The following is a 22,090-nucleotide window of genomic DNA, read 5'->3' as shown; positions in this document are numbered from 1 at the left end:
TCCAGTAACTATATTCAAATCAATATTGCAGATACAGAAGTAAAATGGGGTTCAATTCAGTGTCTCCACTTGCAAATCTTCAAACCACACTTTGAGAACCACTGCCAGAGAGGAAGTATCATTGATCCTGGCACCCGAAGTCCTGAGTTTAAATCCTGGTTCTGTTGTTACTATTTACATAATCTTAGGAACATAATTCATCTGCTCACCTTTAGTCTCTGTATAACAGTAGTTGTGAGGCATAAGCAAATAGTGTAACAATAGGATTTAGTACAGTCCTTGGCACAGAAAGCAGTAACAAATACTAACTTCCTTTTACCACTGTAGATGGCCAAGAATTAAATTAAATTAATAGAAGTTAAAACTTCGCAGGAAAATAGAGGACTGAAGCTAACGTCTTCTAAGAATTATATGTATAATATAAAGTTTAGAGAAATGTTTTAAATACAGGATCTTAAATTAAAATAACTTAAATATTTAATTCCAGAGAAAACCTAAATTATTAAACGACCTCAGAATTCCCATTATAACCAAAGTAAAATTTTTGCCAACAATGGGATGGGATTGCTGTTCTATTTATTTACATATACTGACACACAAAAACCTAAATAACTTTCCTTCCTGCTTGCTACTTGCTTCACTTTGGGACTTTGTATGTCTCAAGGTCCTCTCAGGAGTTAATGTCAAACCCTGAGGTGACTCCTGGGAGGTGAGCAGGTCCACTGCAGAAACTGCTGCATATGCCTCAAGATACAAGGAGGGCAACAGAGGTTATGCTTCCACAGTGAGGCTGGCTGAGGTAAGAAATGGGATACTGTAAGTGTTTTCCTATGGAACTGACAACGAGCGCAGTTGTCAAAATGAGTCCCAAAGTTATTGAACAGTTTAGGTCTAAAGGCAATCGTTTATGTCAGGATTGTTTACAGCAAGTTTCTCCATATCCCAATGGTTAACCAAGAGGCAAGGTCTTACTGAGAATTTTATTTTTAAAAACCTTCCTTTTCCACTCTAGCCTGATGCCACCATGACAACTTTAGTTTTCTGAATTACTAAAAAAAAAAAAAACGTGATGGCTGTCTGTAAATCTTTGTTGCTGTATTGTGTTCTACATGGTAGTGTTTCTTTTATTGTTTTTAACTGCTACTTAACCTAATGATATACTTTTAACTTTTCACCTATTTATAAGTTCTCTTAACTAGATTGTAAGCCCCTCAAGGGTCTTTCACTTGTTCCCTTCCTCATGGAACTTTCTCAATTGCCCCAATGCTAAGTAACTTTTCTCTTTTGCTGCTTGCAATATAAATTCAACACTGCACTTTAAGGCCCTTTCAGATGGAGGCCATGTATTTTATTTCTTTGTAAAGTGCCTTGACAAAACAGATGTCTAATCAACCTTTGCAAAATAATTACTAGAGCCTCTATGTTAAAAACTGGATACAACTGGCTGCCTGAGGTAAAGTCCTCATAATCTTCCTATCAAGATTACACATGGCCTACAATCTGGCCAGCATATTTGGAGAATATACCACATGAACAGAATGGTTCCCATCTCACTAACATCCCTAGTATTCCCCAATCCCTAGCATCTCTCTACCCATATCCTCCTTCTCCCATGCCTTCCCTATGAAAAACCCACCAAACTCCTCTATCCCTTAAAACAAAATTATTTTTCCACCTTCCCTGCAAAACTGTTTATTAATTAAAGCCATAACCAGTGTTTAGAGCCTTTCAAAAAAAACAACAAAACATAACAAAAAAAAACCTAGCAATCCAGGCCATCTTATCTTAATTGAAAAACAGAACTGATTTCATGCCCACCCTTTTCAGGTTTTGCCTGTTACCAGAAATCAAAAATACTCATAGGTAACATGAGAGGGTTGTGATGCCACCTTAGAGGAACTATTTTTTTCCATTTTAGAATTTTTTTGCTGGCTTGGTTTGGTGCTATCACCACAGCCCTGACTATAATCATTCCACCTGATCTTTTAACAGGATCAAAGAGGTGACCAGGGTAGCCCAAAGACTGGTAGTTTTTCTTTATAGTTCAAAGTTTTTTGAACAGATCTGACTTAAGCAGAGCTGAATTATGGCAATTTACTTCAACTTCACCATTAGTTATTATGAGAAGAAATATTATTCATTCAAGATTTTTGTTAGTTGCTTCAGTTTTTTTTTTTTCAATGACTCATATTGGGAATCTTCTTTAAGGGTCACGCCCTCACTCCTACTATAAATGCTCTATAAATCTCTTCAAATTCTTCAATTACGATCATCCCTAATGAAATCTAGAAAGTAGAGGAGCTTACTCATTTTTTTAATGCTTCATAAAGCATCACTATTATCACATGTGAGTATACATTCAAATATACATATTATATATATATATATATATATATATATATATATATATATATGTATTCACTTTTTTAAGAAAGTGAGAATGTTTCCTTTCTTATTCTCTTGTGTTTGACATAGGCACCCAGGTATGCAGTTGAAAGAAATTTTAAAAGTCCACAAAAACTTCCCAAGAAAGATAACTAAAAAAAAATCCTCTCTTCACATCTCATACAGCTGGCTTTTGAGGAATGTCAGCTAAGAAAAAAGTCATCATCCATGGTGATGGGAAGACTGGACTTTGCTTTCTTTGGGTGGTAGCTGAACTTCTATTGGTGGCCCTGGTAAAAAATATAACTCTTCATTTGTTCTCAGCAAGTCTTTTCTTGGCTTTTCTTCAAACAATACCTTTACTCTCCATTAGGATCTGAGGATTTCAAGCAGATTTAGAATAGCAAGTTCTGGGTGGGTATCAGTCACTTTAAATCATGTGTTGGCTATGCAGAGAGAGGGAAAGATACGGGAGGATTTAAGGGAGGAGGATGACAGAAAGAGAGAAATGTATCTTCATCAGGGGCACTGGAGGAAAGCGAGCTTGTCAAAGTTGTTGTCGGTATCTCATGAAGGCCCAGGCTGCTACCACAGTGAGGGCAAACACTGGCACTAGCATCATGGCTATGGGGATGCCACTTGGCTCTCCTTCACTTCGGCGTCCTACAGGTCCATTCTGCACCTGTAACTGGAAGGGAAAGAAACGTGAACTTGTGATCAATGTATGTTTACCACAACTGAAGTGTCCAGGTCAAAATATCACCTGGGTCTATGGTCTTTAGATCACTCAAAGCTGTAAACCCTAAGCACTCCCTAGTGGAAGGAGTCCTCTCCTTTGTTTTAACCTGATGCATCAGTTGCCACTGATTCTTTGGAAAGAAATAGGTCTCATGGGGAGGTATTTAATCTTGCTGGGCTATTGGGGGGACCCCTGAAGGCAAGTCAGATAACCTTTTTATGCTTCTGTACTGGCCCCACCTCATTCTATTTGTATTATATTAGGAAAATAGAAATATAAGATGAATATAAGAAATATAAGATGAATATAAGATGAAGCCTATTGAACCAAGAAGGTACCAGAAATTATTGTGGAGGGTGGGAGGAGGGTAGGGTCCATTTTTCTGGAAATGTTCACTTGGAAGGATCACCAGTCATCAGAGAACAGTAAGAGTATATCGGGGGTGGGGGGTACAGTTTGGGATGTTTTGGGCGTTTTTTTTTTACCTTTATTTTTATTGCTATTATTATTATTATTATTATTGGAGTAATGAAAATGTTCAAAAATTGATTGTGGTGATGAATGCACAACTGTATGATGACACCGTGAACAACTGATTATACACTTTGGATGATGTGCCAGTTTGAATGTATTATGTCCTCCAAACGCCATTATCTTTGATGTAATCTTGTGTGGGCAGACATTATCAGTGTTGATTAGATTGTAATTCTTTGAGTGTTTGCATGGAAATTCGCCCCACCCAACTGTAGGTGATAACTCTGATGAGATAATTTCCATGGAGGCATGGCCCCACCCATTCAGAGTGGGCCTTGATCAGTGGAGCCATATAAATGAGATGACAAACAGAGGGAACTCAGTGCAGCTGAAAGTGAACTTCTGAAGAGGAGATACAGCCAAGAGGGACACTTGGAAGAAAGCACAGGAGCTGCAGATAAGAGACAGTTTGAAGACAGCTGTTGAAAGCAGACTCTTGCTCTGGAGAAGCTAAGAGAGGACAAATATCCGAAGTGCAACTAAGAGTGATATTTTTGAGGAACTGCAGCCTAGAGAGGAATGTCCTGGGAGAAAGCCATTTTGAAACAAGAACTTTGGGGCAGACACCAGCCACGTGCCTTCCCAGGTAACAGAGGTTTTCCGGACACCATTGGCCATCCTCCAGTGAAGGTACCTGATTGCTGATGTGTTTCCTTGGACATTTTATGGCCTTAAGACTGTAACTGTGTAACCAAGTAAACCCCCTTTTATAAAAGCCAATCCATTTCTGGTGTTTTGCATTCCGGCAGCATTAGCAAACTAAAATAGATGATTATATGGTATGTGACTATATCTCAATAAAATTGCAGGAAAAAAAAAAGTATTATCTGGGCAATATTAACACAGAAGCAACTTAGAAATGCTTTCCAATTCTTAAAAAGTACCCACTCCCTCCTAAAATGGGGTCTCCATTCTAGATATATATGAAGGTAAAATCTAAATAGAACAGAGGCAAAGGACTCAGAGGTAAATAAGTAAAAAGAAATTAAATCCTAGTGGTTATAATTTTCAATTGCCTACACACTTCCTTTGGCCATTTTTTCAGGTGGCCCTTCTTAATATCAACTTTTAATAGCAAACTTGCAACAATTATGATGCCATCTTGTTTCAGTTAGATTTAACCTCATTACAATCCTTGAAACCCTCACCTCTCAATCTGAAAGGACTGTGCACAAACTACCTTTTCTACCATCTGTATCACCACTCTTCCATTTCCTAATGAGATGTCCTCTGAGAGGTTCTGATCAGTAGAAAGACATGATTTTTAGGGTTAAGGCCAATTCCCTGACTAGAATAGTCTATTTTATTAGGAGTTATTCATGGGTGTTTCCCAAAAAGTGATCACTGTAAATCACTTCTCTTTTGCCTTCAAAAAGAACCCTAACCACATCTGAGATGTATGTCCATATTTACCTGCCTTTATCTACTGCATAAATTCTCCCATTCTTAGAAACAGGAACATCCAAAGGAGAAGCGGCTGATTATCAATACTATCTCCCATCAGCCCGTTTTCCAATCCATTACACCCAGATTCTGCTGCAACCCTTGCTGTTTTCTCAGATATCTTTCATGTCTTGCTCTCTCTACTTTTTTTTTTTTTTCACTCTCTCCTCTCAAGCTCTTCTTCAGCCTCTGAAGCCTCTCTCAGCAGCTAAGTGAGGTAAAGGGAGCACCAACTTAAGAGGGAGCAATTTTAAAGGCATACCGAACCTGTGTTGTAAACGCACTTAGAAATCTTTGATGCTATGGGAGGAATGCTTGCTCATGTTTCCCTTCCCATCACAGAAATTATAAAACATTAGGAACTGAGAAGTGGATGCAGGGATAGGTGCTGCCTTTACTGAATTCCACTTCCTTTTTCCTGGAGTTCCTCTTTGATCTTTAGAGCTTTGGTCAAGAGGGTGACCAAGATGATAAAAGAAGGTTTCATGGGGTAATAGACAACAGCATATAGTGAGTATAATACCTACCATCTTTGCAGTTAGGGTTTTATATATTGGAATCTATCATCTAAAAATTTTCAAGGCCAAACATATAGTTCCTTTTCCACTACAAAGAAAATTGCTTCTGTCCACCCCCCAACACACCTATTTTTACTTGACTGTCAAGCTTGGTCTTTAAGGCACATTGCCTTGAAGTTAGGCCCTGGGTTGTAAGCAAACTGTTATGAACTGCCTTTAATGATAAGCAGAAATAAGAGATGACCATGCTTGTGCCATACAAGCTCTTCAAAGGAGGAGGAAGAGAAGGGAGAGGGGGAGGGATGGAAGGAAAGAAAGGGAACAAGGGAAGGAAAGAAGAAAGGAAAAAAACACTGAAACACTGACAATTATACCTACAAGGTTTATTTGCAAGAATGGTTACAAAAACCTGGTGCCAGGCCCCAGTTTCCAGTTTCAAGTGAAACCTACCCTGTGCTGCACTCTCAGGGACACAGCATAGCCTGCATTACGAAAGAGGTCTACAGCATCCTGGTGCAGCAGATTCTTTAAGTCATGGCCATTCACCTGTCAAAATAGCAAGGAAGGGTAGTAAGAAAGGGAGAAGGTGAATTCTTGTAGGTCAACGACTTATTCTGATGTGATCAAACCTTTAAAAACAAACTCCTACAGAATAGATTCCAAGGGCTAGGGCAGTGGGTAAAGTTGCTTAGAATGCAAAGTAACTTTTTTCATTTTCAAAACTGTTTTCTAGAACTGAGGTTCCATGGGACATTTGAAGAGCACCTGGGTGGCTTGGTGGGTGGGGGGAATAAAGTGGTCTTTCCTTTCTCTTAGCTCCTACTGCCTGTCCCATTTGACACTTTGGATTTTGTTACTGTATTTGCATGTCTTCCACGAGCATCAACCTGTTTCCTACAGCTAATATGGTCTTCCAGGTTATCATACAATCCTATATATTCCCAATCTCTGGCATTGTCAACTTCAATTCTAGAACTATAACTCTGTGAAACACACCCATACTTGATTGTGATGTGGCACAAAATCTATACTTCACCAGCTCATTCTATTGGGCTGTGTTCTATTGTAACAATCTCTTCTGATTCCTTGGACTCCCATTTGCCTCAAATTTACTAACGACCATATTTCTGTGATGATACAAACCTCTAAAAAAGTTTCAGTGTAGGTTACTCTCGGCACTTAGAGGTGAGAGATGGGAAGGAATACTAGTATTAATACTTTTTTGTATCAGGAGTGACACTAGCCACAAGTGGTATCTATTCTATCACTGAATACCTTATTGCAGGACCTACATGTCTTTTATACATGTTAGTATCATCAACAGCAGTAGCAAAACAATTAATACATTTATCTTGACAGGTTCTGTGCTATATGTTTTACCTATCTGATTTAATTCTCACAATAACACTATAAGGCAGATGCTATTTTTCTCTTGTTTTCACAGATGAAGAAACTGAAGCGTAGAGATTAGGTAACTGGCCCAAAGTCATAGTTAGTGAGTGTAGGAGCTGGGGCTAGGGTTTTTAAATACTGGAAGGAAGATCTAGTGTCTTTTCATTTTACTGCTCCTTTGGCACTACTGTTCCTCCACCTTAACTCACCAACTATATTTTGCTTAGCTGAAACTCAAGCCATTGACTTGTTCAACCCTCTCATCTTTCTTGTTCCAGTCTTCTTTCTCCAACAGGCTTATAATCTTTTCTCTACCCTATCCCCTGCCAATATCTTTAGTGAATTAATCTACCAACTCATTAGTCTCATAGACTGTCTACCTTCTCAAATCCAGTTTCCAGTTCCATTCCACTACAGTCACCAATTGGCATAAATTTTAGACTTCAACATTAGAAATGCTTCAGCTACAATATCACAAACTTTTAAAAAACGAATCACAATTTCTACTTCCCTCTCTTCCTATTCCTATACTGAATTTCCTCTTCACCCTCATCAAAGCCTTTAACCATTTTAGACTAATTGCATCCTTACCCATCTGGGAGTTCCTACTATTATTTCAACAAATCACTTGGTAAATCATTACAATTTGTCCCCAAGATCTTCCTCCATTTTTCCAGTCCTGGGCAACAGACTTCATCTACTTTCCTTGTTACCACTGAGTTGAATATTCTTGGAGAAGGACACACAGTCACACTCTCTACCACACAGATCCATTCTACTCATTTTTGGTAAACTCCCTAATAAATACCTTATGGTAACAGTTCTAGACCTTTTCTATCATCAAACTCCAACCCCAAACCCATCCCTCCGCTCAACAGATTCCTTTGCCTCATGCTTTTTGAGAATAAAGAGGACTTCTCACACTCTCTCCATTTTCTTCCCTTGCTCTTCAGAGTTTGATATCTTCTCATTCTCCTTTCTTCTAATTGAGATATATCTTCTTTTACTGAGTTAAACTATCCACTAGTGCACTTGAACATGTTCCTTTCAGCCTCATTTCAGAACTCAGTCACTTTTTCCTCTTCTTGATATTTAATTATATCTCTCTGCTCTCTTTTAACTAAAACTATCCTCATCAACTGAAAAACCAAAACAAAAAAACACAAATATTTCCTGGAATCCACTACCACTCTCTTCCCATCATTTCTCCTCTTCCTTTCAATGCAAAACTTGTTGAAAGAACTGTTTATATCCACTGCCTCCATGTTCTCACCATTCATTCATGCCTTATTCCTTTGGAATCTTACAATATATGAGGCAGAAAGAAAGAAGATACTCTCCTGCAGGTCGGCAGTAACTTCCAATTGCCAAATCCTATAGTCCTTTCTCAGTCTTCAAACCACATCTTCCCTTTTGCAATTCTCTCCTCTCTTAGATTTTTACATATTTGAATATGCAGCCCTCTTGGTTTTTGAACTACTTACTCCTTCCCTGCCTCCTTTCCCCTTTCTTTCTCCTTAAGTTAAGTAAATGTTCCTCAGTATGAATCCTTTGTCCCCTTTCCTTCTCTCCGATGGTGATCTTCCACAATTTTAACCATAACCTGTAAAAAGACAATTTCCAAATTTTTTTATTACTTCTGACCTCTGGATTTGCTTATTCCCTGCTGGATGTCTACAACTGATGTCCTGATAGACCTCTGATTCAACACATCCAAAGCTTCTTTATTACTGCCCACAAAATCAGAATATCCTGACTTCTTTCTTATTGCCACTGCCACTCATGCTAAAATTTTGATATTTTTAAACTCTTTCCACTCCATCACTTTTCATATACAACATATTGCCATATACCCTAGTCTAACACCATGACAATTTCTCATATGCTGTTTTCTTTCCTATTGTCCCTCTATTTCAATCTGTGTATATTCTTAATTTAACTACTGCGATTGCCTGATACACTTTCTGATTTCTCTGACTTACTTTTCTCTATATCCTCCTCCATTATAACTTATTCAAACACTGTCTCCAGATCAACTTCCTAAAATATAATTCTGTTAATACTTTACTGCTCAAAAAAATAAAATAAAATAAAATAAATAAATAAAACAAAACAAAACTGAGGAGCAGGGGTGAAAGAAGTGGGAGAATTCCATGTCTGATTTCATCATCTGGTACGTAAAATCCTCTAGGAAATGGCTCCAACCTATCTTCCCAGTTAAATCTCTCACAACTCCTTTTCATATATCCTAATCTCTACCTAAATCACATAAAACATATATGCTTATCTTCATACTTGTGCTCAGGTTATATCCACCACCTGAATGTTCTTCTCTTTTAAAAAATTCTATTTACCTTCCAAGATTGATCTTAAATATAATCAGTCCTGCTATCTGTAGCATAGAAATGAATGCAGGGTTTTCTAGTTGATGGACTTTGATTATGCTTTGATGTTCTTGGTATATCTGCCGTAAGGAAAGAATTTCAGGATTTCCAGAACCATCACACTGAATTCTCAATAATTCTGGTTTCCAGTTTATTCTTGGGGGAAATAATGGATGTAAGAATGCTGATTGTAAAGAGAATGCTCATTTAAGTAACCTAGCCTATATGATAACTATATTTCTCATTGGTATCTTAAAAAGAAAAAGACAGAGGCAGACAAATCAGTAATAAAAGCCGAACAATGTGACAGCTCAACAGCAGAACCAAAGTTTCAAAGGAATTTGAATCCAAGTGGGAAAACTGAATCACTACATGACATGCAATGAATGACAGGAATACTGAGCTCAAAATAAGCCACAGTCAGTCACAACAATAATTGCTAGGAATTATCAAACACTTATTAACGAGTTTTGAGCTGTCGATTCATTTTACATGTATTAACTCATTTAGTTTTCACAGTACTCCTATAAATTAGGAACCCTCATTTTACAGATGATAAAACTGGAGGATAGAGAGGCTATGCATTTGTCCATGGGCACACATTATGGAAGTAGCAAAACCAGGATTTAAACTCAAGCAGCCTGGCCCCAAAAGCAGAGTTAGTTTTCTTTGATGATTTAGAATATTGAATTTAAAACAAATTCACATGGCAAGCAAGGATTTTATTTCAGCAACATATAACTATCCATCACATTAATCTTGTAAGTAGATTTTTTACTAGTTTTGCAGTTTGGTCTGTATCTAATATAAATGATACACTTTTAAAATTTTAGAGTCATATAAAAATCATAAGTCATATAAAAAAAGTCTAAATTTTAGAGTCATATAAAAGCATAAGGTGTTTATATATCAATACTTGTATTATATCAAAGTAGCATTAAAGTTAAAAAAGTAATTTACTTAAGTGCCACTTTGTTGACACGGCCTTTCTAGATACCTCTACATCTATGACTGATTTAATTCTTTGAATCTCTACATTGTGTACTCATGTAACTCTCCTAAAGTGCTAACTGAACTCTGCCATATATCACTTTACATTCTACTGTAAATAATTTGAAAAGTTGCATCTTAACTCATCTTTATAATTCCTATAGTTTTTGACATAGCGCCTTGCACAATACTTGAGCATAACAAGCGTGAAGGTTCTAGAAATAACAAGTGTCACATGATTTCCTGAGGTTTGGTTGGAGAGTGGAATCTGCAAAAGCTGTAAGTGCACAAAGTCCCAATAATATATTCTCAACATTACACAAAGTGGAAAAGCCTGGACTCTATAGCAGCTCTACATGCCAGTAACTCAGTGCGTAATCTTGGCCCTCACCTTAGCCTTCTTCTGCTATCAGGGAAGAAAGACATTGGTGATAGCAGACCAAAAAAAAAAAAGATGCTAAAGAGCACTAGGCCAATTAGGACAGTTATGCCTTTCAACCCTCCTAATAAAGCCTAAAGGTATTCTAATATGGAAGGATATGAGGATAGTTGTTTTGATTGCTGTTTAAAACAAAAGTCAAAACAGGTGACATTTTAGAAATACAAAGGGAATTTCTTTCCTGAGTTCAGGGTAAACAAGCCCTCTCCCCCCGCCCCAAACAAATCACGATTATGCTTCTTTCTCCCCTAACAATGTCATCTCTACTCCAAAGCTGAATTTGCTGCTCAATAGTTACCTCCTCTGTAAAGCATCTTTACAGATTCCAGTAGCATAGTAACTAACCACCAAGTTTTGTAGAGTTTACCTCTAAATATCTGTGGAATCCATTGTCTTTCTCACCATCCTTAGTAGTATAGACCAGTGGTTCTCAAAATGTGGCTCCTGGATCAGCAGTACTAGTTCCTGGAAACCTGTCAGAAATGCTAATGCTTGGGCTCCGTACTAACAATCTGTGGTTTAACAAGCCCTCCAAGTGATTCAGAAATTTGAGAATCACTGATTTTAGCAGTAATCTAAACTGAAATTGTATCCTAACTGGTCTTCACTCCCAGCCTACTTCCCCCATTTAATACATATTCCATCCACAGATTTCATCAGTCATTTCCCATATCCTGGAGTAGGGGTTTTCCAAATATAGGTCTGTTGACTCATTGGAAAAGATTGTGAAATCAATCAGTAGAGGAAGACCTATATTTAATTTTTTAAAGTGAAATTACAAGAAAACACCAAATGTTAGAATATACCACATGTAGAAAAGGTAAGTAATGTTTTAGCAAACCTTTGTTTCAATAATATATAAGATGCATTTACTACTATAAGTCATGATTTTTAAAGTTTGAAAAATAATTGCCTATAGCAGTGCTTCTCAAACTTTATTGTGAGATCTTGTTAGAATGCAGAGTTTGATTCGGTAGGTCTGGGGTGGCTCCTGAGATTGCATTTCTTACAAGCTCCCAGTGATGGCCAGGCTGCTGGTCCTTAGACCTCATTTTGAGTACCAAGAGCCACTCATACTAAGTATTCTTAGAATAATGTTAAACTTGCTACTTCAGTTTCCATAAGGCATAGCATAATAAGTTTTATTGGACCTGTGATATGGCAGACTTGCAACATGCTAGAAAAATCTTGATGACTCTGAATGTTCAGAGAATTGGAATGGGGATGCTTTCACTCTGGTTGTTACCAGTCCTTAAAAATGTATTTCCTATTTCTTGCCTTAGAAGATGAGAAGGTAGAGTTCGTTTTCTTTGATGATTTATGTAAGAAAGGAATAAGTTTCGTTTTCACATAGAGACAGCATGGAATAAGGGAAATGGAGGCAAAACCAGTTTAAACAAGCCCCAGACAAAGAGAAGAGAGAATCTGCCTGATGTAAAGAGACATGAGGTAGTATCAAAGGTGGGAACTCACAGCAAAAAAAATAAATAAATAAATAAAAATTTGGGGGGGGATTGGCTAATCAGTTCAAAATCTCAATAATGAGCTAGTTGGCTCTCTGGGATTGGCTGTACAAATTAAAATCTCAAAAGATGAATTAGTTAGTGTTCTCGGATAGGCTGTAACCTCTGTAGTACCCAGTCAATGGGGAAACAGGGGAGGGACTTGCGAATTAGGAGTAGGAGATTTAAAGATCGCCACTGTCTTCCTCTGGCGCGCCAGCCTTCCGCGTGTTTGGCTGGACGCCCCATCTTGCAAGATTGTAAATAAATTCTTTTCTCCTCCAGAACCGAGAGAGCGTTTATTCCCTTACAGGTACCACTTTATTTCCGACAACTTGGGGGCTCGTCCGGGATCCAAAGCTTCGGAGGGGGACCCCCGAGGTGGACAAAGGGAAGGCGCGCCCCGCTGATTGAGCGGTCTTGGACTCCGCCATTGGGGGCCCATCTCCGGCAGCTAAAGGGCCCGAGACCAGACGCTTGGATCTGCCGGTTGTGGATGAGAAAAGGGGGAAAGGGCTTGCCTCTGTTTGACCAGGCAACTCCGTGCACGGACCAAGGTAAGGAAAGTAATATATTGCCTTGGTGGTCGGGAATTCCTGATGAGTCTGGAGCTGCTTGTGTGTGACTGAGACGTGCGACATACTGCACGAAGCGAGTGCGGAGTCTCAATCTGCGGTTCCCTTCTCCCGCGAGGGAAAGGGCCAGAGACAGACGAAGCGAAAGGAACTGAGAGAAAGAAGCCCAGACAAGACTCAGGATGGGAAATAGAGGCAGTTGGCCGGCCGGGGAAGAAGAAAAGGGGGCACCTATAGAGTCCCTCGGGGACATCCCTCCAGATAGCCCACTAGGTAGGATGTTAAAATATTGGACCGATAGCGATCGGACCAAGGGAAAGGACAAAAAGAAAATGATTAAATACTGTTGTTACATTTGGACTGAAGAAAGCATTTCACCACCAGACGTATTCTGGCCAAAGTATGGGTCAGAGGAGGACTGGCTCTGTGCCAACCTTGTAATTTATGTTAATGAGAAGAAACCCTTTTCTAAGGAGGAGTCTGATTATGCCACGTGCTGGCTAAAGAACAAAAAAACTCCCCTTTACCTTGTGAAAGATAAAAACCCAAACTTGGAAGATGAGTTGGTAGAATCTAAACCCTGGGACCCCTTATTAAGCCTTCCTCCTCCCTACTATTCCCCTCCTCCCCCAGGGCAGAGATTGTTAGAGTCTGAGGACCTAATAAGGTCCGCACAGGTTCCAGGGGAATCAGGAGGCCCATCGGCGCCAACTGCCCCACCAGATATGACCCATCAATGGTTGAGGAAAGAATTAATACAGTGCAAAAAGGATGTACAGAATTTTCCATTTCCAAAAACTCTTGAAGGAAAGAGAGTAAGGGAACATCACCCCGTTAAATCCCTTTACCCCTTGAGGGAGGTGCCTATGGGGCCAAAGGAAGTCGGGTATGTAAATGCCCCATTAACGAGTGCAGAAGTAAGAAATTTTAAGAAGGAGATGAAATTGCTAATAGAGGACCCAATGGGGCTGGCTGAGCAAATAGATCAGTTCCTAGGCTCTAGCCTATACACGTGGTCTGAACTTATGTCCATATTAAACATCCTCTTTACAAAGAGGAGAGAGGAATGATAAGAGGGGCTGCTATGAAAGAATGGGAAAGGCAACACCCGCCAGGGCAAGGGGTGATGGCAGCAGAGCAAAAATTTCCAAATACTGACCCTGATTGGGATAATAATGATAAAGAGGATAGGGCACAAATGAAGGATCTCAGAGACCTCATTGTAGAGGGAATAAAATTGGCGGTACCCAAATCTCAAAATTTGGATAAGGCCTTTGAGGTAAATCAAGAGAAAGATGAGTCTCCCTCTGCTTATCTACAAAGATTGAGAGAACAAGTAAGGAAATATTCAGGTATGAACCCTGATGACCCTGTAGCCCAGGGAATGTTAAAGGTCAGCTATGTGAAGGGATCTTGGCCTGATATTCGGAAAAAGATTCAGAAAATAGATGGATGGATGAATAAGCCATTGGAGGAGTTATTAAGGGAAGCACAGAAAGTATTTGTAAGAAGGGAGGACGAAAAACAAAAGCAGCAGGCTAAAGTCATGATAGCCACTGTTGACCACTTGGTCAAGAAAAGATTAGAAACAGGAAATGGGGGATGCAGACAGAGGCGAAATAGGGGAGGGGGCTGGGCTGATTAAACAAAGGAGCAAGGAAAATGCAGAACTCTGCAGGGTGTTATCATTGTGAAAAGCCTGGCCATTTCAAAAGGGAGTGCCCAGACTTACAGAAGGAGGGTCGAGTTATACCGCTAATGAATTTTGAAGACTAGGAGAGTCAGAGGCTCCTCATCTCAGAAGCCCACCGGGAGCCTTTAGTAAATTTAAAGGTGGGCCCATATCAAGAGGAAATTACATTCTTAGTAGACACTGGAGCAGCTTGCTCCTCTGTAAATCATCTTCGAAAGGGGGCCAGGCTCTCTGGCAGTTCCCTCACCGTCACAGGGGTAAAAGGGGAGGGATTTAAAGTTCCCATTCTTGAACCTACTAACATTTGTTGGGAAAATAATCAAATCATAGCTCCCTTGTTGCACATCCCAGAAGCTGGGAGTAATTTATTAAAAAGAGACCTAATAATACCTATGGGACTGGATTTAGAGGTAAGGAATGGACGGATTGAGGTTTTGGCCCTGCTCACTAAAGAAAATGAAAAAGACATTAAGGAGGAGGTATGGGTAAAAGAAGGAAACAGGGGAGGGTTGCAAATTCCCCCAATTAAAATCAAGTTAAAAAAGGAAGGGGAGGTCGTGTGCCAGAAACAATATCCTATTCCTCTTAAAGGAAGACAGGGACTCCAACCCATCATTGAGGGTCTCCTTCGAGATGGACTCTTGGAAACCTGTATGTCCTCTTTTAATACTCCCATTCTCCCCATTCAGAAACCAGATGGTAGCTGGAGAATGGTGCAGAATCTAAGGGCCATTAATAAAATTGTCCAGGTTCGACACCCTGTAGTTCCTAATCCTTACACTCTCCTGAGTAAAATTCCCTTCCATCATAAGTGGTTTAGTGTAGTATATTTAAAGGATGCCTTCTGGGCCTGTCTCCTTGATCCAGAAAGTAGAGACCTGTTTGCCTTTGAGTGGGAAGATCCCTTCAATGGGCGAAAGCAGCAATACAGATGGATGGTCTTACCTCAGGGTTTCACGGAATCCCCCAATCTCTTTAGGCAAGAGTTAGAGAGGGTACTGGAAAAATTTCCAGTCCCACCTGAAATCACCCTTCTGCAATATGTAGATGATCTATTAATATCAGGTAAAGAAAGGCAAGTGGTGGCTCAAGCTACGAAAAATCTACTGAACTTTTTAGGGGAACAAGGATTAAGGGTATCTAAAAGTAAACTGCAATTTGTAGCAAGGGAAGTTAAGTACCTAGGCCACCTCATAAGTGAAGGAAAAAGAAAAATCCATCCAGAAAGAATCCAGGCCATAGTAGAGTTGCCTCTTCCTCAAACAAAAAGAGAGCTAAGAAAATTCCTGGGATTGGTAGGGTACTGTAGATTGTGGATAGATTCTTTTGCATCTCGAACTAAAGAGCTATACCAAAAATTACTAGAGGAAGAGCCTGACAAGATAGAATGGGAGGAAGTGGAAATAAAGGCATTAAATGAACTCAAGCAGGCACTGGTGCAAGCTCCTGTTCTAGCACTTCCTTCCCTCGAAAAACCCTTTCACCTGTTTGTTACAGTAGATAAGGGAACAGCTTTGGGGGTCCTAACCCAAATCTGGGGAGGCCAAAGAAGGCCGGTGGCTTTCCTTTCGAAGGTTTTAGATCCAGTCTCTAGGGGGTGGCCTGGGTGTGTTCAAGCCATTGCAGCAACTGCCCTTTTAGTAGAAGAAAGCAGGAAATTAACCTTTGGAGGGGCATTAGTAGTTAGTACTCCTCATCAAGTGAGAACTATTCTGTCTCAAAGGGCAGGGAAATGGTTAACTGATTCTCGAATCTTAAAATATGAAGCAATCCTAATGGAAAAAGATGATTTGGTCTTAACAACAGATCATAGCCTAAACCCGGCCTCCTTCCTCTGGAAGGGGCCTGAGCAAGTAGAGACCCCTGAGCATGACTGTTTAGACCTAATTGAATACCAAACTCGAGTCCGACCTGACCTAAGGGATCTTCCCCTGCACTCGGGGGAAAGACTGTTCATAGATGGATCCTCCAAAGTCCTAGAAGGAGAAAGGCACAATGGCTATGCAGTTGTGGATGGGATAACTTGTGAAGTAAAAGAAGCTAGCCGATTGCCCAATAAGTGGTCAGCTCAAACTTGTGAATTGTATGCACTAAATCAAGCCCTCAAATTATTAGAAGGAAAGGATGGTACAATATACACTGACTCTAAGTATGCCTTTGGGGTAGTCCACACCTTTGGAAAGATCTGGGAAGAAAGGGGATTAATCAATAGCAAAGGAAAAGAACTGGTTCATGGGGAATTGGTGAAACAAGTATTAACCAATCTACTCTTACCTAGAGAAATATCAGTGGTGCATATAAATGGACACCAGAAGGGACCTACTTTTGAGGCAAAAGGCAATAGGTTGGCTGATGAAAAGGCTAAGGAGGCCTCTCTCTACCCCCCTTTAAAAATAATGATCCTAATACCCTCTATCCCTAAGGAATTTGGGGTCCCTACATTCTCTGCCAAAGAAGTAAAAGAGTTGAAACAGTTAGGAGCAACCTTAAATGATCAGGGGAAATGGTTTCTCCCAGATGGCAGACAAATGTTAAATAAACAAATAATGAGGGAGATATTAGCAGTCCTACACCAGGGGAGTCATTGGGGGGTACAAGCCATGTGTGATGTAGTACTTAGACAATTTGGATGTGTAGGCCTTTATACAGTTGCTAAACAAATCTGTGAGCGGTGCATAATTTGTCAAAAAATTAATAAAAAGGTTTTAAGAAAACAGGTACAAGGGGGAAGAGAGCCGGGCCTGAGACCATTCCAGAGCATTCAAGTTGATTACACTGAAATGCCACCAATTGGTCGTTTAAAATATATTTTGGTAATTGTCGACCACCTCACTGGATGGGTGGAAGCCTACCCTCTATGCTCAGCTACAGCATTGGGAACTTCTAAAGTTATCCTTGAACAAATCATTCCCCGTTATGGGTTAGTGGAAAATATAGACTCTGATAATGGCAGTCACTTTACCTCCTGTGTGTTGCAGAATGTCATGAGAAGCCTGGGTGTCACTTGGGACTTCCACACTCCCTGGCATCCACCATCCTCTGGGAGAGTGGAAAGAATGAATCAAACCATAAAGAAACATCTTTCTAAATTAGTTTTGGAAACAAAGTTACCTTGGATCAAGTGCTTACCTATAGCTCTACTAAGAATCAGGACTGCCCCTAGAAAAGAACTGGGAATTTCCCCTTATGAAATGCTTTTTGGTTTGCCTTTCCCCAGGTGGACTGGAGAGCTCCCCTCCCTAGACACAAAAGATCTTTTTCTTAAGAATTATATACTGGCCTTGTCTTCTACTTTATCATCTCTCAGGCACCGTGGACTGCTGGCTCAGACCCCGCCTCTTGAATTTGTTGCCCATCGACATCAGCCTGGCAGCTGGGTTCTGATCCGGTCGTGGAAAGAATCCAAACTTCAACCGATCTGGGAAGGACCCTATCAGGTCTTGCTGACAACTGAGACGGCAGTCCGAACGGCAGAAAGAGGCTGGACTCATTACACACGAGTGAAGGGACCGGTGCCTGAACCAGACGATAAGTATCCAGCAACTCAACCTGAATCCTGGAAAGTGACTCCTACCTCAGATCCCCTAAGGATCACTTTAAATAGGCAACAGTTGAAAGAACATACTAGGAGGGAGGAAGGGCTGAATTAAACCCTATGTTTGCATTGTGCTCTGTGTATAGCTTAATGATGAAATTGCTTATACTGATCATAATGTTCTATATTCAAGGAGTAACAGGTTCTGCTAAGCTGGTTATAAGTGTAGTCAAAGGCTTAAAGTCTCAAACTGTACAATTTGATGTTTGTCAAGTAATGAGCTGTAAAAATCTAAAACGTCAGCAACAACTGAGTGAGGAATATAAGCATTTATGTAAGCAGACTGTTCAAATAGAAAGCAAGATTGTTGGGGGGGCGAACATTTGAGAGTATAACTTATGAGACACCTAACCCCTGTTATTCTTGGGACACTGCTTGGTGGACCACACAGTATGAGGGATGGGTCTTACCCAGGTTGGAGGAAAAACCATTAAGGGAAACTTGGCTGGAATTTAACTCTCCAGTTCAAATTGACCCCAAGGTCATTAGAACACTTAAGACCAAAGACTTAAAGCAAACCACAGAAATAGAGACAGGTTATGGAAATACAAATGCCTGGGTAGAATGGGGCAAACATACCATCCAGAGTCTAAACAGAAGTGACTGTTATGCTTGTACAACCAAACAACCCACTGTTCAGATTATGCCCTTCCCCTTGGGGATGAAAAAGCATGAAAGGGAGTTTAAATGTATAACACTCCTCTTTCAAAATGCTACTCCTGGTGAAAGTTGTAGTACGTTGTCCTCCCTTTTCCCTCCAGTCCAGAAGGGAAGTGTCAAAGCCATACCAGCGTCTCACCTCGGTCCCGGAAACCACTCTGCCTGTCTCTCCAGATGGGAAGAAGGGCTCCAGGATCTTGGTACCATGGCTTTGTGTACACAGGTGTGGAATGTGAGCAAGGATAGTACTGGCAACTTCTCCAGCCTAACTATACCCCGAGCAGACCTCTGGTGGTACTGTGGGAAGGGCATCCTCTGGCCAACACTACCTGAAAGGTGGGGAGGAACCTGTGCTCTGGTTCAATTGGCTATCTCATTTACCCTGGCATTTGAAAGTAATAAAAAAAGTACCAACCCAAGGCAAAGGAGAAAAGAAAAATGTACAAAGTGTACCTAGTTCCTTCAATAAAAAAATGTTTGTAGATAGTATAGGGGTTCCCCAGAAAGTTCCTAATGAGTTTAAAGCTAAAAATCAAGTAGCTGCAGAATTTAAATCGTCCTTATTCTGGTGGGTCACCATCAATAAAAATGTCAATCATCAGCTAAAATTTATCAACTATACCAGGGATGTCATTAAAGAAATAGCAGAACAGTTAGATGCCACTAGCCGAATGGCATGGGAAAACAGAATGGCCCTAGACATGATGCTAGCTGAAAAAGGAGGCATCTGTGCTATAGTTGGGGGAAATTGTCGCACATTCATCCCCTATAATACCGCGCCTAATGGAACTATCACCAAAGCCCTACAAGGCTTAACAGCCTTATTTCAGAAACTAGAAAAGAATTCTAGCATTAACAACCCACTCATAGAATGGTTGGAAAATTGGTTCGAGAAATGGAAAGGAATTGCAACATCTATTTTAATTTTCCTTATCATTCCAGCCAAAATGTTTATAACAGCTGGGTGCTACATAATCCCGTGTGCTCAAAGGCTAGTTCAAAAACCCATCAAAACCACTAGAATCAAAAATAAAAAAGATCCGTATGATGAGGAATGTGAAAAAGCCCTTGGCAAATTTGAGAATCTAAAATGTGAAAACTAAAAGTGTTTAAAAAAGAAAGAGGAGGGAATCTGTAAGAAAGGAATAAGTTTCGTTTTCACATAGAGACAGCATGGAATAAGGGAAATGGAGGCAAAACCAGTTTAAACAAGCCCCAGACAAAGAGAAGAGAGAATCTGCCTGATGTAAAGAGACATGAGGTAGTATCAAAGGTGGGAACTCACAGCAAAAAAAATAAATAAATAAATAAAAATTTGGGGGGGGATTGGCTAATCAGTTCAAAATCTCAATAATGAGCTAGTTGGCTCTCTGGGATTGGCTGTACAAATTAAAATCTCAAAAGATGAATTAGTTAGTGTTCTCGGATAGGCTGTAACCTCTGTAGTACCCAGTCAATGGGGAAACAGGGGAGGGACTTGCGAATTAGGAGTAGGAGATTTAAAGATCGCCACTGTCTTCCTCTGGCGCGCCAGCCTTCCGCGTGTTTGGCTGGACGCCCCATCTTGCAAGATTGTAAATAAATTCTTTTCTCCTCCAGAACCGAGAGAGCGTTTATTCCCTTACAGGTACCACTTTATTTCCGACAATTTAGAACAGTGAATTGTCTCAGGATAATCTAAAACATAAGCTGTAACTACAGGATAATATAAATGTAGCCTTAGAAGGGGGTGGGGAAATAATGGGCTTAATTTAATGGGCACTGACTACAGATTATACTGTTAACATTTTAATTTTACCAAATTCCTCAGATGAAACACATTGTCTCTTTTTTCATCAAAGTTGAAGGAAGAAAACCAAATTGAATATCTAGTTCCAATTAATCAGGCCCAACCAAAACAGTGAGTGGTATTTTACTGGTGTGATGAATTAATTCATGAACAACTAACTTATCTAATGCTTACTCTGTGCAAGCTATAGGCCTAAATACTGTGGATATAGAGATGGGAAGGCAAAAGCTCTTCCCTGAAGAACTTTGTCCATGGGTTCTGCTGTAAATTTCAATGTCTCTGTAGCTGACTGGATGAGGGTTTTTTGTTGGGTCTTTTCCATTCATTTCTACACTAGGGACAGAAATCAGTCTTTGTACTCTTCCATAGCACCTGACATAGTGCTTTGCAGTCTATCAGGTGTGATAGTTGATAAACGTTCATGACTAAGCACTCTTTCATTCACCAAATTAAAAATTGCAGCCCATTTGGTGCCATTTTGTTATGTAAGGGGTTTGGTTAAAATGGAACATTCATTTGTGCAGTTTAATACCCACCTATATCACCATTAGTTTTATAAAAATGTAGGGCTGACTGAGGATTGAATATTCTTGACTATCAACTTCCCCTTCACTTAGGCATATACACAGGGGAAATGAGAAACCTAAGCAGTTTAAATATTTTTACAAAAAGAAAATTTTCCCAGATTCCCTGGTAACCTATTCCAGTATTAAACTCTCCTCACCATCACACATGCAAAATGAACTATGGGTGGGGAAATTTCCAATCCTCATCTCAACTTTAGGTCCATTCTTGCACTGGTAATATCCTGTTTTTGCTTCACGGCTTTCAGATGGAGCCTGGCCTTACGTGACTGTACATTCATTAGTTAAAGAACTTTTCCTATGCAAAAGGTTTTCTTTCATCTTTTTTCTTTTTTAGTTTAAATCATCCAGTGATCACAGAACAATTAAATTTCACTTTTTGATGAGAAAGGGGAAATCATGCAGTTTAATCCATGTGAGAACAGGAAAGTCCATAAAGAATAAATAGGAATATAGGCTAATAAATAATTTAGGATCAGTTTACAGAGACTCCAAAGCCAATAATGAATGAGTACTTAAGTACATCAAAGGGATGAAGGGAGGTAGAGAATAGAGACAGAGCTATTTAATGGTTATTGCTGAATACGTCCATTTAAGAATAGAGAGGGAATTGAATATGGTGGGTGAGGCAACAGAGGTCACTTCGGAACATTTCTTAAAGAATGAGATCTAGAAAGTGGTTTGGAGCAAATTCTTGGGAGAAAAATTGGAGTCAAAAAATATAGGCCTAGGTAAAATGGAGAGGATATGGTTACCATTTGCCCTTCTGTATTCCCCATCTTTTTCTGTCTCTGTCTTCTTTCTTTGCCCCCATGTCTGTTTTCAACTAATTCTGCCTTTCCTTCTCCTGGCATTTTTCCCTCTCTCC

The 22,090-nt window shown here is 39.8% G+C and overlaps 1 protein-coding gene across 1 annotated transcript in view; it reads right to left on the bottom strand.

Annotated features, from left to right (window-relative positions):
* Positions 1-2,109: 2,109 nt before the first annotated feature.
* Positions 2,110-22,090, bottom strand: part of LOC119531291 (synaptojanin 2 binding protein) — an 83,588-nt gene continuing 63,607 nt past the window's right edge. The window contains exons 3-4 of the mRNA XM_037832410.1: positions 6,070-6,165; positions 2,110-3,073 (exon numbers count right to left, since the gene is read on the bottom strand). Of these exons, the coding sequence (XP_037688338.1) occupies positions 2,933-3,073; positions 6,070-6,165 (237 nt within the window). The 3' untranslated portion in view covers positions 2,110-2,932. The remainder of the gene's footprint in view (positions 3,074-6,069; positions 6,166-22,090) is intronic.

The sequence above is a fragment of the Choloepus didactylus genome, chromosome 4 (genome assembly GCF_015220235.1).
Source record: "Choloepus didactylus isolate mChoDid1 chromosome 4, mChoDid1.pri, whole genome shotgun sequence".
Taxonomy (NCBI): domain Eukaryota; kingdom Metazoa; phylum Chordata; class Mammalia; order Pilosa; family Megalonychidae; genus Choloepus; species Choloepus didactylus.
The sequence above is the reverse complement of the archived record's forward strand: the minus strand, read 5'-3'. Positions and strand labels throughout refer to the sequence as shown.